The sequence below is a fragment of the Sciurus carolinensis genome, chromosome 7 (genome assembly GCF_902686445.1).
Source record: "Sciurus carolinensis chromosome 7, mSciCar1.2, whole genome shotgun sequence".
Lineage (NCBI taxonomy): Eukaryota > Metazoa > Chordata > Mammalia > Rodentia > Sciuridae > Sciurus > Sciurus carolinensis.
The window spans coordinates 153747434-153765028 of NC_062219.1; the positions used below are offsets into that span (position 1 = coordinate 153747434).

Genomic DNA, 17595 nt, shown 5'->3' on the forward strand with positions numbered 1-17595 from the left:
ATTTAATTTTTTTTTTTTAACATTTTCTTCTTCCTGCTTCTTCTATGCTTGGATTTATATCAACTTGTCATGCTTTGTTTTCCATACAGGGCTCATTCCTATTGGATTCATTGTTTCCTTCTATAGACAATTGTGGGTGATACATATATATATATATATATATATATATATATATATATCTATGTGTTTGATATATATATACATATGTTTGCTGATAGGAATGGAACCCAGAGCTTCATGCATCTAAGTATACACTCATGCCTCTGAGCGACACCCCCAGAAAAATATATTTGAATATCTGACTACGTAGTGATGGATAAGTTTCGTAAACATCTCAGGAAGGCAGCATGACATCGTTGCTTATGTGACAAAGCATGGTTTCTCAGGGATGAACTCGTGTTCGAGATGGAACAGGAGGATTCTTGAATTCTTCATGTCGTCTGGCATCCCTGTGAATGGCAGAGATTACGAATGAACAACAGTCTGAACTTCATTTTGATGCTCGGTCTTTTCCTGTTGCATTGGGACACATTTTTATTCTCACACTTTGTCCAAGCTCCAGAGTTGCTTTGCGGGAAGGGAGAATCCAGAGCTAGGACGTGAACTGGAATGTGACTTTCCACCCTTTGTGCTTTGCGGGAGGGCTGCCTGTGTGTGACCAGCTCTCCTGTGTGATCCGTGAGGTCCACGTGGTCGACACCCACTGCTCCTGCACCCCGAGCCTGTCACTCCTCCAGACGGGCCTCGGCCCGCGGAGCAGCTGGGTGGCCCTCCTTAGCATGCGGCCAGTTCAGGGTCAGGACTCAGAAGGCCGGGCCCAGCACCCGGTGTGCCAGACCACAACGTGAAGCAAGGGCTTTCCAACTAAGAAGAACGTAAAAGACGCTCCGACTTGGCCTTCCATTTTATTGGCAAATGCAACTGGGGCCTACTTAAGAGGCGCGTCACACTGACAGTGGGACAGGCTCATTTGTTCCTTTCTTGCCTGAAGTCACGTGTGCGCTGGGCTAACCAAGCCAGCGCCTCCAGTTAAGGAACTCATCATCTAACAGGAGGACCCACCACCAGCTTATTACAAGAAAATGGGAAGGGATTGCTGTTTGTGGAACAAATAAATGAGCATAAAGGCATGAAAGTAAGAGTGGAGATGACTGTCTTCGTAGGAAGACTGTGGTCTGCATTTGGATCACATGCGTTTGGAAACGCTGTGTAACTCAGCTGGTGAACACCTCAAGCTGCAGAGTGGCGCATTCCGTGTGTGGCAGGCAAACTCGCCTCTCCAGTCCAGAAAAGTCAGAGGTCTACTGGAAACGGGGCGGGAATGGGGCCCATCTTAATCGTCCTTTTGATTTTCCTTTCGTTTTTGTTGCTGCCTTCCCTGTGTGCTCATGATTTATTTCTGAGCACTCACTGACATCTCAGAATAGTTTCTATTTTGTCCACTAATGGCTATATGCTCACTTCAACCTGGCCAAAGCATCTGTGGACCTTGGACTGGATGTATTCACTCTATTTTATTCGCTTCCTTTTAAATGTCAACATTCTTATAACATTTGCTCTGTCTCAACCCCCCAAAGTCAGGTGCCTGCTTAACTTAGGTGACAAAGCACAGCAGGGTGTCACACAGATCCACAGGATGCCCTACCTGGGAAATCCTAGGTCCCTCTAACCGCAGTGCATCAGGAAGGACCTCCAATTGGGTGGCGTCAGTGGGAGTTTTATTTGAAAATGATTCCAAAACCTGTAGGAGACATAACCAGGGAAATATGTCTTGGATACTTCCATGTCTGCTCTTTGGCCAGGACCTTTTTGATACTGCACCCAGTTCTCCCTAAGACAGCATTTCTGTACTGATCAACTGCTCATGGAGTTTAGAACTTTCAGGGTGTTGAATACAGGAAGTCCCTCAAAACATGATGAGTCTGTCTTTTTTATTGCATTATTATGAGCCTTGCTTTAAGAAATTCTCACAGGGGGAACAATCCAGATTGACATGCAGCACACAAAAGCTTTAGGACCTCACATTGGCAAAGGGGCAGATGAGTGTGTCTTCTGGTACATTATTTATGGGATGAAGAAACGGCTTCCTGAAGAACAGTTTGACAGAGTGCACCAAAGGCTAAGCTCGGTGTTCACTGTGGGTAGCAAGGACACATCCAGGAATTTATCCTAAGGAAATCATTAAGAAAGTGTGCAAGATACTGGGTGTGAATAGTGAAAGGTTAGAAACGACTTTAAGGTCAACTCCAGATGAGTTCAGTAAAGTCTGAACATGGCCATATGGTGTCAGGGAGGTGGTCATCAAAAGGGATGTAGGAGACTGGGGATATAGCTTCGTTTGTAGAGTGCTTGCCTGTCAAGCACAAGGCCCTGGTTCAATCCCCAGCACTGCAAAAAAAAAAAAAAGAATGTGGGAAATCTGCAGGATGTGGCAAATATGTAAGTATGGAAATATGCACAGCATTGTCCTATGTTTATGGAAAATGCAAGTGCATGTGAACAGAAAAAGAAAGATGGGACACCAAAACGTAATTCTTCTGTCAAGGTGATGGAATTATTTGTGGTTTTAATTTTAAAATATTTTTTCAAATATGCCACAGTGAATTTGTGTTGTTTTATAATGAGAGAAATTTTATTAAATTCACACATTCTGTTTTAAGAACAACAAAGTTAAATTGGACTGTGACTGTGTCCTAAGATTCATTGATGCCTCCTATGGTATTTATGACCCCTGTTATCAAACACGACACACCAAGATCACCTCCAGCATCAAGGGCCTACAAGTTTCCAAGATGAACTATTTTCATTAAGAAATCTCCAGAATCTCCCCAAAGTTGTCACATTGTCCCAGACCTTGCTAGGACAGAAAGTGGATACATGCTCTGTTGAAAATGAACAAAACTTGGGGTGTGGCCTCAGGTGCCCTGGGGGCCCAACGTATTTGGGTGCTAAGTTGTGGAACAGCTGCACTGGAACTGCGTTTAAAACCGCAGCAATAATAACTGTCCCCCAGCAATACGCAGCATTTTATTGAAAACAAATCTACCTAGAGAAACGCGGACGGGCTGGAACCACACGCTGCACTGCTGACAAGGGTCACCTGAGTGAGTGGGTGGAGGGCGGGCAGGAAACAGGTGTGGTTTCCTGGGAGGTGCCTGGTGGGGTTACTTTGTGTTTCATAGACTTCCACCACCTTCAAAATTTTAAACTATAAGCATTCAAAGGAAATAAGTAAAAAAGAAATTTGAAATTGCAAGTGCAAGACAGAAACTAGAGAGCGGGTTTTTCTGGGGCATTTTACATGGGACAATCAGTGGCAAGTAGAAGAAAGGGTGCTGTCTTCTTTGGTAATTATTTTGTAAGTATGGAAATGGAAAATGGCCTTTTCTGAGAGTGCAGTTCAAATATTCCAAGTGTGAACACAAAGGTTTGCACAGTCGTGAAGGATGAGCAAGCTGCGTTGAGTGGGCCATTTCAGTGAACCAACTAGTCCACCCAGGGCAGAGGCGAAGAGGACGTGGGGGATGGCTGGACTCAAGGACCACGTTTGCCACATGAACCCCTCCCAGTTCTCCTCTTGCTATCTCACAATGTCTCCACCTTTCCGGTGCAACACTGCCTCTGTGGGGATCGGGACACTGTCATGGGAGGTGCCAATGACCCTTTGGCATGTCCTCTCCTAGCCAGACCTGCTTTCAGAAGCTAAGTGAGGGATGACCTGCTGGGTGTCCCCAGGCAGGTCCTGCTGGCAGGCCTGTGTGCTGTCCCCAGCACCCCCTACCGTGGCCTGAGGGATAGGTGCTGCAGACTTACAGGTGGTGGTATATGTCAGGGTCCCGCTGGAGCCGGGTCTGGAATCCTATATACAAATCATCCCAGAGGAGCCCGTTCTTCACCACGTGTCTGATGACGTCCACTCGGCTGCGAATCTGGAACAGACGGGGAGCAACCCTCAGGGCCACCAGGCACAACAGGGCATGGAGCCCATGCCCAGGGGAGCAGCTGCCCCAGCTGGCAGGGGACGGAAGCAGAGGGCACAGCCCAGGAGGGATGCAGTGGACATGGAGGGAGAGAACTGGAGGTGATCAGGAGCCTGGGAGCACTGTGGCTGGGAGCCCACGGAGGCAGACCACTGGGCACAGACCCAGGTTCAGGCGGTGCCGTCTTGGTAACCCTCTGTGCCTCTCGTGGAATGAAATTAACCCAAGAGGACATTCCTTGTAGGATTGTCATGAGGATTAAAGAGCCAATGCAAATAAAATGCTTAAAACGAGGTCTGGCGCTCAGTAAGAATTGGACGGTGCGTGTGTGATAATCGTCATTACGGAGTGAGTGTTCAGTTCTCCACCTGGACTTCAGGGCCACGTAGAGCCTGCGAGTCCAGGGCAGCCTGCGTGTGTCCGGCCAGCGGCAGAGCAGGACTGCCTACTTCAGCAGGTTAGGACCTGACCCTTAAGGAGCCCCTCTGCTGATGCTGCTGGGTGGCCAGAGGAGCACAGGACTGGAGCAAGCAGACGGTCTGTGTTGCAGCCTGTGCGCAGTGACTGTGTGACCTTACGCCTGCAGAGACTTGGTTTCTCTATTACGAAACTGACAAGAGACAAAAAGTAAATTTATATAAGCAGCACGAAGAGATGGTATCCTGAAGCTGGACAGATGGTTAACAATCCATCCTTCAGAACCTGGGTAACATTTACAGAAGCTTACCGATCAGTATCACATTTCTTTTTTTCTGGTAAATATCCTGCAGAGGCCAATAAGGCAAACTTTCATAAATGACAAGAGTCATATTCAAAGGCATGCATGACTGGAGATGGGCATTTGGATATATATATTTCCCTTTCTATGCAACAATCATACCCATTGTGAACTGAGGTTACAAGAGGTGGGGGAATCTGTGCCTTTGACGGGAGAGGTGTAGAAACAGAATTCCCAAGCTGGGTCGGTTTAACGTGGCCTGGTGAGGGTTGCCGTGTGGGGACTTCATTCTTCCTAACCTGGTGAGGAGCACGTGAGAGAATCGAGGGTAGATTTGAGGAATGGCATGTAAAATGAGGTCTTGGAGGCTGATGAGAGTCGAGGAAGAGGGAGCAGGGAGAGTGGGGAGGGCGTCCACGTTTGCTCCCTGACTGGCGGGGAGCGACATGGCCAACGATCAGGCAGAAAAGCAGACAGGTCAGTTTTAGAGAAAGGAGATGACAGGTTGAATTTTGTACTGGTGGAAAATGAGGTACCAACGTTCAGAAATAGGGGTGATGCTATCGGCAGGCAGCTGACTGCTCGACCGGAACAGAGAGAAGTCCAGGCTGGGTGTCTGGATCCGCAGGGTCATTAGCAGAAAAGTGATGTCAAGCAACTGGAGGACAACAGGGGTCTGAGCACGGGGCTCTGGAGGGAAGGAAGAGATCCCGGCTGCAGAAGAGGGACTCCAGAGTGCACAGCGGGCACCGTCAGGAGGAGATGGAAGACAGGGCCTTGTCACTGGAGCGCAGGGATTTCTCACGCAGACCCAGCTGAAGGGTGGACAAAGCCCTGATGCAGGTACAGGAGGCCACCATGAAAAGCAGGCGGGCCACAGGAGGAGAGGCCAACCAGTAAGCGAATCTAGACGGTAGGCAGAGCGGCGGCCCTGGCAGAGGCGGCAGAGTGGAGACCACTTGGGTGAAGAGGGCGGGACAGGGACCAAAGCGACAGCAGGGACAGGTGAGCAGAAATGCAGGCCCACCAAACACGTGGCCTCGCCTACCCCCAGGTGCGGCCCTCACCAGGTGCGCTCAGATGGTTCTCTGAACGCATGGACTTGATGTTCACATCCACATCTGGGCACACAGGTCCCCAGCCTACGGTTGGTTCCTCACCTTCATGACTCCAGGCAGATTGGTGACCCCCAGCAACAGATTCTCACTTTGTCTCATCAAGTGTACATTCCTTAAAACATCCGAGTTAACTTTCTGCACTTCTGTGTATTTCACATGAAAATCTGTGTTTCCAAGTTCTCTGGAAAACCCCGAGCTGGCGCTCAGGAGGGCTCCCCGGTTTCTGACCTGGCATTGCTTCCCAAGTGACGCCATCCCCCCCAGCTCCGCCTATTTATAAGACTTGCCGTGAGCCACTCTGAACAGTTAAGTGTGTGATTCCCCTTCAGGTAAAGCCCACTGGTCACAAACCTTGCACTGTACAGATGTCCCTAAACTAGCCTGCACTCGTCTTTTTATTGGGAAATAAGGACTTCTCATTTTTGACAGTCACAAATTTGACAGGAGGAAGGATCAGTTGGCATCAGTCTTCTCTGGAACAACCTTGCATGCCCGCTGGTGTCCATGGGAAAGGATTCTCCACCTACAGCCCATCAGCCAAGCTGGGGACATGGGTGTAGGGCATCCTTCAGGCTGCTGGTTAAGCAGAAAGTCCCACAAAGGAGTAAAGCAACGAAGGGGAAGACACGGCATGGTCTGGAAGCAGCAGAAGGCCATGGGTTTGTAGCAGACCCGCAGCCCACCCAGACTGGAGAAGGAGGAAGGTGGGCCGTGTGTCTAGGTGGGCCGTGTGTCTAGGGACAAGAAAGAAACACAGTTATGACTTTGAAAGGCAATTAATGCAAAAAGAAGGACGGAAGCAATAGGAGAGGGCTCTAAGTCACACAGAGAGGATCTTTTCCAAGTGTGGACGTAACCTCCTTAAGCAAACCACACACCTGGCGCTCTCACTACGGCCCTGGGGGGTACGACCCATGAGCCCCCCAACAGGTCACCCAGTGCAGGGCAGGCACGATTTACCCCAGGGTGTATTTGAATCTGCAAAAGTGATCACTTTATCCAGGGAATGTATTATAAAAACTTTGAAAAAGTGACTTTTAATCAGATTCAATATTTTAAATGACCTTGTGTTAACCCTTGCAAAGGTGATTCTCCTTAAGTCTAGCAGACACCTTAATCTACAGGTTTTCTCAGTTCAGACGTGAGCACCTCACCAGAGACTGAAAGCATCCACTCTGGAGCTTGAGCCCTTGAGCCCAGAGCCCTGCACCACCATGTACCAACTAGACCACCTTGCGAGTGACCTCACTCCTCAGTGTCACATCCTAAAATGGGACAAGGGTGGTGTCTGTTCCTAGGGCTGTTGTAGGATTCAGTGACTTAAGATTTGCACCACAGGTAAAACTGGACTTGGCATAGAACAAGCTAGGTAAAGAACTTGCTGAAGCCTCAGAACCAGAGACCAGGATCAGCAGGGCTGGGGCCAGTCCCAAAGTGACTGTTCCCAAAGCCCCGACTCTCTCCTTGACACCGTGCTGCTGAGAGGTTTGCTCAGAATCGGAGTGTGAGAACATGTGAGTTTATGTTGATTGAACTCCCTTTACTGCAACACCCAGTGGGTCCACCTGGGGAAGGAGACACCACAGGGCAGAGGAAGAGGGAGGCAGAGATGAATGTCTGCTGATCTGACAGCAGCGAGACTGAGAGAGCTTGAAAGGAAGCAGGTAGGGAAGCAGCCTTCACAAGTGGCTCAGAAGAGTCAAGGGTGGACTTCAGCTAATAACAGGTCTGTGAGTTGAGACAAATACACAATCTCAAAGTAAGGTGCAAGAAATATCGTGTGCTGTCCTTGAAGTGCTTCTGTTAAAGTTATTCTAAAATAAAAAGAGGGAGAAAGGGAGGGAGGAAGGGAGAGAGGGAGGGAAGGAGGGAGGGAACGAAGGAGGCGGAAAGGAAGTCCCACCTGAGTTGCTTACTTACTTCCTCGTAGGGATGCTCCCGGCTTGGCCTTTCTTTAGGAAAGGATAGATCTAGAAAGTCCACCAAGTAGTCATACCCTCCAGGAAAGGGGTTGAAGTCCTCATCTGTCTCCACCATCTGCGCACATGGAAGCGGAATATCAATCGGGGGTCGAGGTCTTTGACAAATCCTAAGAATGTGTCAGACCCAAAGTCCCTAAAGGACAGCAACGTGTTGGAAGTTGGGGTTGTCCCCCTACGCCCCAGGTATTTTTCCCTTCTCTCTCCTAAACTGAGGACATTCAAACCCTCACCTACTACATGAGCAAAACTGCTTCCTATCACTAACGTCAATCAAATTTTTTGAGAAGGCCGTCATGATCTTAAGCACTGTCAGTAAGGAGACATCAGGTGGGAGGATACATAACATGTGGACTGCTTACCCATCAGAGAGTAGCTAAATATCAAGTCTCATTGAAAGCTGCAAATCTTTTTTCTCATTTTCATACTAATTGTCCAAGCGAAAATATCATTTAGACCAATGTTTCCCAGGTCTTTGGATTTCAAAGACAATTTCCTAAAAAATATCTGGGAGCTAACATGGTACCAACCTTTTATTTTGCCAGGTGAGGACTTGAAAAAAAATCTTACATCTGCTGTCCTTATATATATCACTCAAGGAAGATTTTAAAGCCTCAAAAATAATCTTGGAATAATGATTCATCCCAGGAAAAGAGGTGATATCTTTGTATCAACCTGCATAACTACACCTTTACTGATCTCACTATTGACCAGCAACAACCGTGTCACAGACTGGCCATGGCTGCCAGGGAGGTTCTGGGGAGTCACTGTTTTGGGGTCAATGTTCGGGGGTTGAAATGTAATCCTGGGAATCGTCGTCCCCCAAGGGTGACCGATGCTCGTCTCTGGAGCCTGAGTTTGTCCATCCCTGGTGCCATCCCTAGCCTTTGCCCAGCTCCGTGCCTCGGCTGGCTGGCTGCTCGCTGACCTGGCAGTCCCTGATGCCCACTCTGGGCCCCTTTCCCTGCACCCCTGCCTGCTGGTGGCCTGCACCTCCAGCTTGGCAGTCAGGTTTAACCTGAGCCCTCCTCTGGTCACCCTGTGTATGGCTGCCGCTGCGGCGTGTTCTGGGTCCAGCCTGCCTCTCGGGGGGGTGCCCTTCTGTCCTCAGCACATCTGTGGGTATGAATTCCCTGCTTCTGTCTCCCCTTGTCACCACTCCTTTGGGTGGCTCCTACCTCCTAGCCCCACGGTTTAAGTAGCCATTCCTGCCATGCCAAACACCAAAACCAAACCAAAACATCCACAAACAGACACGAACTACGACAAACAACGGTGACAGGAGAGAAGAGATGCCTCAAAAGAAAAGCCCCGCTGGACTTCGGAGTAGTCCCTACGTTGCCAAGGAGGGAATGTCCACCACGTGGTCTAGTCTGCTCTCTGCTAGGAGGTGGGAGGACGAGATGAAGTCTACTGACGGACAGACTGGTAGACCGAGGGGACTCTGTGTATTCCCGCCATGCACAAAAGCAAAACTCACGGCTTACCCTGACCACCAGGTTGTAATTCTTAAATCCAGCCCAGGTGAAGTATTCTTTTATCCATGATGGGTGAAGGAAGATCTCATCACCTACAGCAGCACTCAGGGTGTCCAGGTATGGCGCGAAGTCCCAGGAATCCTTGTAAATCTTAGTCCCTTCCGGAGGCTCCACAATGCCCTTGCTGAAAGACACAGTGGGCAACGGTGAGCAGAGTGCAGGAGGTGGGGAAGGCGAGGTCACCCAGAGCAGTCACCGAGGCTGCCGGAAAGGTTCCCAGGAGCCCCCAAAGTGCCCCAGAGTGGCCCTTGTAAACTGTTTAGTGGGATGAGCTTCCAAGTCAGATGCTGTTTGAAGAAGAAAGTCCATATCTGCGGAAAAGATTTTTTACAACCACAGATTTGGCACTTTCCATCCAAATAACTAAGTTATTTGGTGATGGCAGACCTAATGTGGCTGTGTTGGCTTTGTGGTGTCCCCACACTTCTGCGCCCCTTGGTACCGGCTGCCCAGTCTGGGGACCCTGCCTGGATGCTGGCTGGCTGGGTTTCATGGCCGCCAGCACAAGGACACCAAGGGAGGTGAACTCTGTGCACTTTGATCAAACTGGGCAGAGCAGCTGGATTGCTCTCCCCAGGAGCAGCTGCAGTTCACTGGAACGAAGGCAGGGGTGCCGTCATGTCGCTTTAGCCTGCCTGAGGGGACCAAGGGCCGGCAATGCCAGGTGGAGATCAGAGGGCCTCTGCTGCGCCTGCTCCCCCTGCACCTTCACCCAGCAGGTGAGTGGCCCATGGGTGACTCGGCCTGCCTTTGAGATACATGCAGAACTGTCACTAGGAGGGACGCTCCGTGACAACCCAGCCACTGCCCTCATGGGGGGCAGTTCCTTTAAACCCAGTTGGCAGTGTGGACCACAAAGCTCTGGGACCATCCTGAAGCTCCGGGCATCCCATGTGAAGAGGGGTCATCATATGAAACGTGGGCTCCTGAGTCCCGGGGCTGGAACAGGGTATGCGCTGGCCCCGGGGACTGCAAGGACACAAGGCGGCACCTGGACCTTCTAGTGAAGATCCGGCAGGTGTGGCAGGTGTGTCCACTGTGTGCCCAAAGCTACAGCTGCACTGGTGTCTGCTAACCCGATCCTGAAGCTTCTCACTTCCCCAGCCCTCGCCCCCTCTCCATTTAGAGTCTCCCTTGTCTCTTCCTTGTGAAGTCACAGTCTCCGAGCTGGCCTCCCTGACTCCAGCTATTCTTCCCCAGTGCATTCTCCTCCAGAAAGCTGAGTGGCCTCTCTGAAGCACATTTGGTAATGTCCCTTCTTTGCTCAACCACTTCATGCAGCTGCCCCGACCTGCGGGGCAGGGTTCTTGCGCTGGCCCATGGGCCTTCCAGCCTGGCCTCCCTGTGGAGTCCTGTCTCTTCCTGCTGCTTTCTCTCACTGGCCCTGAACTCAGGCACATGAGCACTCCACAAGGACAGGGACTTTCCCTGACCTGTGTGAGGTCTGGTGTACAGAAGGAGCTTAATAAATCACTTCTAAATCAACACATGCATGCATTCACTCTCTGAAATACCAGCACTCACAAAGTGCACAGTGCTATTTGTTCCCCTTCCCACCACTGCCTCTGACTGGAGCCCCCCTCCTCTCTCCTCCCTCCCTCTCCCCTCCCCCTCTCTGCTTCCAGGGCCCCTCTAAGACATCACTAAATGACAAAGACTCCAGACCACACCCCCCACCACATTTCCTGGGCTCTCCTGTCCCTCTCCAAGGGGGGCTGTTAAGCTCTTAGTCTCTGCGTCCCTTACATTGAGTGTTAGCACCCGCAAGACCAGTGACTCCGGCTTCCCAGAAGACTTTGGTGTGGCACCAGGCTACAAACGCAGATTCCTGGGCTCCACCCCAGATCTACCAATTCAGAACCTCTGATGGGAGCCCAGGGATCTGCATTTTAAGTCCCTGTGGACTCTGATGTTCACTCAGTTTGAGAACAACTGCTACAGGATGCCTTGGAGCACTCAAGACCGAGAGATCCCAATGCTGAATGACCAAAGCTCCTGGCTGCCACTCCTCACCGCATGAGTGAGCACCTCTCACGCGGACCTGAGGAGTAAGCCACTTACATCCCCGAGGCTCTGGGGAGCCCTCAGGAACTCTAAGCAGGGAAGGGGCAGGGATAGTTTTACAACGGAGAAAGATTCATCTGTCAGTAAGGAGGAGCGGGACTTCCAAACACTGCCTGTAGTCCCAGCAAGAACTGATTTATATCAGAACCCTGGGCATCCATGAACCAAGGTTGTCTGTGAACAGAGATTTCACAAAATAATACCTCGCTATATGCAATGCTCGCAGGCATGCGCAGTTCTGTTCTGTTCCATTCCATTCTATTCTATTATAGTCCATTCTGTTCTGTACTATCACGTTCCATTCCATTCCATTCCATTTTGTTCTGTTCCATCCCATCCCATCCCATCCCATCCCATTCTATTCTATTCTATCACATTCCATTCCATTTCATTCCATCCCATCCCATCCTATTCTATTCTATCACATTCCGTTCTGTTCCATCCCATCCCATCCCATCCCATCCCATCCCATCCATCCCATCCCATCCCATTCTATTCTATTCTATTCTATTCTATTCTATTCTATTCTATTCTATTCTATCACATTCTGTTCTGTTCTATTCTGTTTTGTTCCATTCCATTCTATTCCATTCTGTATCATCACATTCTGTTCTATTCTATTCTATTCTGTACCATCACATTCTGTTCTGTTCTGTAATATTCTGTACTATCATATTCTGTTCTATTATTCTGTTCTGTTGTATTCTGTTCCATTCCATTCTGTTGTTCTGTTCCATTCTGTTTTGTTCTGTTCTGTTCCATTCTGTTCGATTCTATTCTGTTCTGCACTATCACATTCTGTTCTGTACTATTTTATTCTTTTCTATTATTCTGTTCTGCTCCATCCTACTCTACTTCTCATTCCATCCCATTCCATTCTTTCAGGAAGATGCTGCTTGTGAGAGGTGATGCTGAGTTTATAACCAACCCACCAATGGTTTGGGACCTGCTGGTTGAAAAATGCTGTATGGAGGCTGGATGCTGGGGTGTGGGGGCAGTAAACAGAAGTCAGGGTCACTGTGGGCATCCAGGCGAGGAGCTGTGAGTGGTGGGATTGAGGCCAGGGCAGAAGAGGCTGGAGAAGAATGATGGATGTGTGAAAACTTCAACCACTGGGTTTGGGAACGAGTTTGGCATGGGAAGCCAGCTAAAGGGCAAAATGTCTGACTGACTTTCCAGCCGATGTGATAAGGCTGGGTTGGGGGTACCTGGCCCTCCACCCAGCTTTGTGCCATCTCAAGCAGGGAAGGAACCCGGGCTGCCATTTGGCTCAGGACAGTGGCATCCTTGTGAACTCTGCTGGACTTGCATCTGCCTGTGCGGAGGTGGTGCCTGTGGAGCAGACAGGCGTGGTGTCTGCACTGAGGTGAAGACGGGCCATCTTGCTTGTTGCTTTTGCTCATACAAAGCAACACTGGCTCAAGCTGGTCCATTCCAGCTCGCCCTTTAGTATGGCAATTATTACATAGGATGGAAAGCTTGGAGGCAGACTGTCTTCTTTTCCCTTAGACTCGAAAGATACTTATTAGTTTAAGATACTTATTACGTATTATGTATTAGTTTAAGATTACTTATTAGTAAAGATACTTATTTACTATTAGTTTACCTCAATAATAAGACTCCTCATTTTAAAACTGATATGTGGATCTCATTGCATAAGAAACTTAATATGCAACTCAATCAACTACAAAATAGGAGCCTGTCAAGAATGCAGAAATAAGCCCTTTATTTTCTCAAAATACTGAAACAAATTTATAAAACATTTTTATCTTCCAGAAACATTTAAGACAAACCTGTCTGTTGGGTCCTTTAGCATCCTTCCCAGGTCAAGGGTGGCTCCAGGCCGTGGGGTCCATGTTACCACGTTAGAGTTTTTCTTGATAAGATTGTTGAGTTGATCTGGGTCATTTTTGGTGTTTGTTTCCTTAATGTATCTGAGAAATAAGGGCATTCCCACGTGAGAAGCTTTCTTCCCAGAGGCTGGTCCGACTACTCCAAGGACAGACTCCCCGCTGCCTGACAGCCTCCCCACCCTCGGGCCGTGGAAACATAAAGATTAGACTGGATCAAGTATTATTTGGAAGGCGTTACAGTCAGTGCTTGGTATGAACTAAAGGTTACCTTCACAATGCCTCATGAGACAGCTGCTTCTATCATGCTCATTTTATGGAGAAGGACTCTTGGGACGCCAGTGGGCAGTGCAGACCAGCTCCCAAGCAGCCCCAGCAGCAAGGCCACAGGGAAGGGCTGCCCCCAACTCCAGGCAAGTCTGAAAAGCCCCTGGTTCAAAGCCATTAAGAACCCACCTGTCCCGAGACCACACACACGCTCAGTCACAACCCATTCTGAGATTCAGCTCCTACTGACCACCGACCACCCTGGGGACTCCCATATCTGACACCAAACTGCGACCTTTCTCAGAGAGCTGTAGCTTTTCCAACTCCGTGTCACACTGGAAGGCAACTGTGGGGGCAGAGAAAGGGAGGGCGGGAGGCGAAGGAGGCTCTGGACGGGTCTCCCTGCTAAAGGGCCGCTTAACCCTGCAGCTCGGCTACCGAACTTGGAATGCCCAGTCGGTGGGACAGACAAGGCCCTCACAAGCCTCTGTGACCTTGGAAGTGACATGCAGACGAGAGCCAAGTCACTGTCCCTGCACCCACGGGTGTCCAGGCCCTTCCCTTCCGGTCTGTCCAGGTCCCCCAGGACTGTGGTCCTCCATCTTTCTCCCTCTTGCTGCCCTTGGTCTCCCTGCCTCCAGAGGCCCCCTCTCAGCCTCTTCTTAAAGCTCAGTGTGCATGTTCACCAAACGCCACCACTTCCGGGTGCCTCTCCCTCTAGGGCCTGGAGGAGATCCACATCTGGGGGCCGCCCCTGAGGGGCACAGTGGTGCCCAGGGTGACGCCAGCTAGCTGGTGCCCACAGAGGTATGGCTTCTGGTCACCCTCAAAGGTGGCATCTGGGCAGGACGTCAGTCCCTCCCATTCTTCCCCAAGTCCCTGAAGTCCCTCCTCACTGTCCTCCGTCGGCATTCTCGTCCCCGACCTCACTGCCATCCACGGTTCCCTGGTCACAGGATGGACACCCCTTGTCCTCCCCCTCGCAGACGTACAACCTGGAGTCTAATTACGTCCCTGCTCCTCACTAGACGCCATGTCAGTCCCCACGGCTCTGCGTGCAGTTCTAGCCAGAGGTGGCTGGCGGCCCTGCCCCTCCCCACCCTTGGCCGTCAGAACAGCCATCGAGCTGCATTTTAATATTCTCCTCCAGTAAACCATAATGGGGCAGTCACTTACCTCTAGTTCCCCAACGCCTGCTCACTAAATCTAAGTTCTGGGCATGGTTGGCACACGCCTGCAGTCCCAGTGACTCGGGAGGCTGAGGCAGGAGGATTTTGAGTTTGAGGCCAGCTTCAGCAATTTAGCAAGTCCCTAAGCAACTTAGACCCTGTCTCAAAATAAAAATTAAAAAAAAAGGGCTGGGGATGTGGCTCAGTGGTTAAGGGTACTGGGGTTCAATCCCTGGTACCAAGAAAAACCTCCCAAGACACGTAAGTGACACATGAGTGAGGGACAGCATTGATCAAAGGAAATCATCTTTTAACCTTAGTCCAGTCCTACTGAAGAACACGGAAGGTGTGGGACAGCTCAGTGATGTCCTCAGGAAAGGGACGCACCAGAATCGGCCTCACGGAGTGACTACTCATGTAGCTAACCAGGAAAGGACCCGATAGCTTCAAAGTGGCAAGTCTTGCTTTAAGGACAAGGCAGATAAAGTCAAAAGGTGGCAGATCATTGGGCCCAGTAAGTGGTGGCACAACTGGGGTTGCCCGCACCTGCTGCCCTTACTGTACTGTCTGTGGCCTCAAGGGGACAGGAAGTCGGAGGCAGCCTTTCCTGAGGATAGTCATGAAACGCAGATTGAAAACGGGTTTCCTGATACCCAGTAAACTCAGAAGAAGAGAGTGTAGCAAGGGACAAACACTCACTGCCAGCACTTGGGAGGTCTCTGCCTGGACACAGACCCATCTTAAAGAGGACTTTTGGGAAGCAGGTGGTACCTGTCCATGAGAACATCATAGCCAGGGGCTGAGTCCCTGCTAGGGATCTACTTAGCTTCCCCTAGATTCTAAGTGGTGGGATCATAGAAGCAAAGTTCAAACATCTATAAAGGTTTATTTAGCATTTTAAATAATAAAACTATGCTCCAAATACTACAAAATGGGTAGATACCTTCTGTTGTTTCTGCAAGAGATTGTGAATTCTATAAAATGTGCGTATAACAATTTGTCACCATGGCTTAGCACTCCTTAGGAACCATTTACGTTTTTTGCTTTTTAACTTCCCACATTTACCAAGATGCAGGTATTTGAATTGGGAGATTCAGTCCTACAGTTTCAGCACCTGTAGGGTCATGCAGCCCCTGCACTGGACATCGGACATAGGACAGTTCTCCTTGGACTCCCCCTCTGAGGTCAGATGCCCCAAACCCTAACTCCTGGTTACACGGCCTATTCTCCAGCCTCTGACTTTGCCCTTTCCAGGGTGCTGAATGAACAGAGTCATGCAGTGGGTCACCTTTGGAGACCAGTATCTGCCATCCATGGTGCCCTGAGACGCCCCCATGTCCTGTACACAGGGTCACTCTTTCTTACGTTGGCCAAGGCCCCTGCCTGTTTATCCACCCACTGCTGAAGGGCAGTTGGGTCAATGTGCTGATTATGAATAAAGCTGCTATTCATATCTGTGCATAGTATTTAGGTAAATAAAAGCTTAAATATCTTTAGAGTAAATACCCCAGGATGGAATTGCTGGGTCATGTGGCAAGGTTAACGGTAAAGAGGCTGCCAGACCCTTTTCCAGCTTGGCTGAAACAGTTTGCACTGCTAACAGTAGTAGATACAAGTTCCTGCCACTCTGCATCCTTGCCAGGACTGGGCATCGTCCATCTTCCAGAGTGCTGTCAGTTCACTGTGGTGTTGCCTTGCATTCCCTAATGGTTGGTGCTAGCGAGCATCTTTTCATCTCTTATTTACCATCCAGATAGCTTCTTTGGTAAAGTGTGTGCTAAAATATTTTACCCATTTTTTACTTTCTCACTGTTTATTTTTTAAATTATTATTTGAAGTTGAGATCTTACTGTTGAGTTTTGAGAATGTATCATACAGTATGAACACTAGTTTTGTAACATATTCTCAGTTTGTAGTTAGCCTTTCTGTTCTTTAGAGTTTCCTTTATAGAGCAAATCTTTTTCAATTTGGATAATGTACAGTTTGTTCTTTTTTGGTCATGCTTTGATGCCATGTCTAAGAAGTACCTAACTCATGGTCAAAAAGATTTTCTTCTAAAAGCCTCTTAGTTTTATAAAATTCACATATATATCTATGATTCATCTCCACTGACTGTTGTATATATGGTGTGAGGTTAGGGGTTCTTGTTTGCATACCAAGGTGCAAGCCCTCCGACATCATTTATCAAAGACTACCCTTTCTCCAAATTGTATTTTGGTTAGAATCAGTTGGTCATGCTTTGTGGATCCTTTCTTGAGTCCCCTGCTCTGTCCTATTGCTGTGTGTCCAGCCCTTCACCATCACATGACCTTGATTTCTATAGTTTTAGAATTTATCTTAGAATCGAATGGCATGCATCCTCCAGCTTAGTTTTGTGTTGACAGAATTGTTTTGACTAGTCTAGATTCTCTGTCTTTTATGATAGATTTTAGAGATTGTCCACATCTACAAAATATCCTGCAAATCAAAACTAAATTGAGATTTCATCTCACTCCAATCAGAATGACAATTACACATCAATGTTTAGAGCAGCACACTTCACAATAGCCAAGTTATGGGACCAGCCCAGGTGCCCTTCAACAGACAAATGGATAGCAAAAAATGTGGTATATAGACACAATAGAGTTTTACTCAGCCATAAAGAATGAAATTATGGTATTGGCCATAAATCGAGAACATCATGCTAAGTGAAACAAACCAGACCCAGAAAGTCAAAGTTTGAATATTCTCTCTCATATGTGGAAACTATAAAGAAAAAAAGGAGGGGGGAATCAATTCCATGAAAACAGGAGAGATCAGTAGGGTAGAGAAAGGGAATTGAGGGGAATGGAGACGGATGGGAAAGGGGGAAATGGTAGAATGAAATTGACCAAAACTATTTTATGTACATATGTGAATATCCCACAGTGAAT

The 17595-nt window shown here is 48.8% G+C and overlaps 1 protein-coding gene across 2 annotated transcripts in view; it reads right to left on the bottom strand.

The window, feature by feature from the left end:
• Window positions 1–238: 238 nt before the first annotated feature.
• LOC124988806 (cytidine monophosphate-N-acetylneuraminic acid hydroxylase) overlaps window positions 239–17595 on the bottom strand; it is a 59042-nt gene continuing 41685 nt past the window's right edge. The window contains exons 10-15 of one of the 2 annotated variants that reach the window (XM_047558579.1): window positions 13191–13331; window positions 9283–9457; window positions 7737–7853; window positions 3814–3929; window positions 1646–1741; window positions 239–449 (exon numbers count right to left, since the gene is read on the bottom strand). In XM_047558579.1, the coding sequence (XP_047414535.1) occupies window positions 1666–1741; window positions 3814–3929; window positions 7737–7853; window positions 9283–9457; window positions 13191–13331 (625 nt within the window). In that variant the 3' untranslated portion in view covers window positions 239–449; window positions 1646–1665. The remainder of the gene's footprint in view (window positions 450–1645; window positions 1742–3813; window positions 3930–7736; window positions 7854–9282; window positions 9458–13190; window positions 13332–17595) is intronic. The other variant, XM_047558580.1, reaches the window with a different exon arrangement.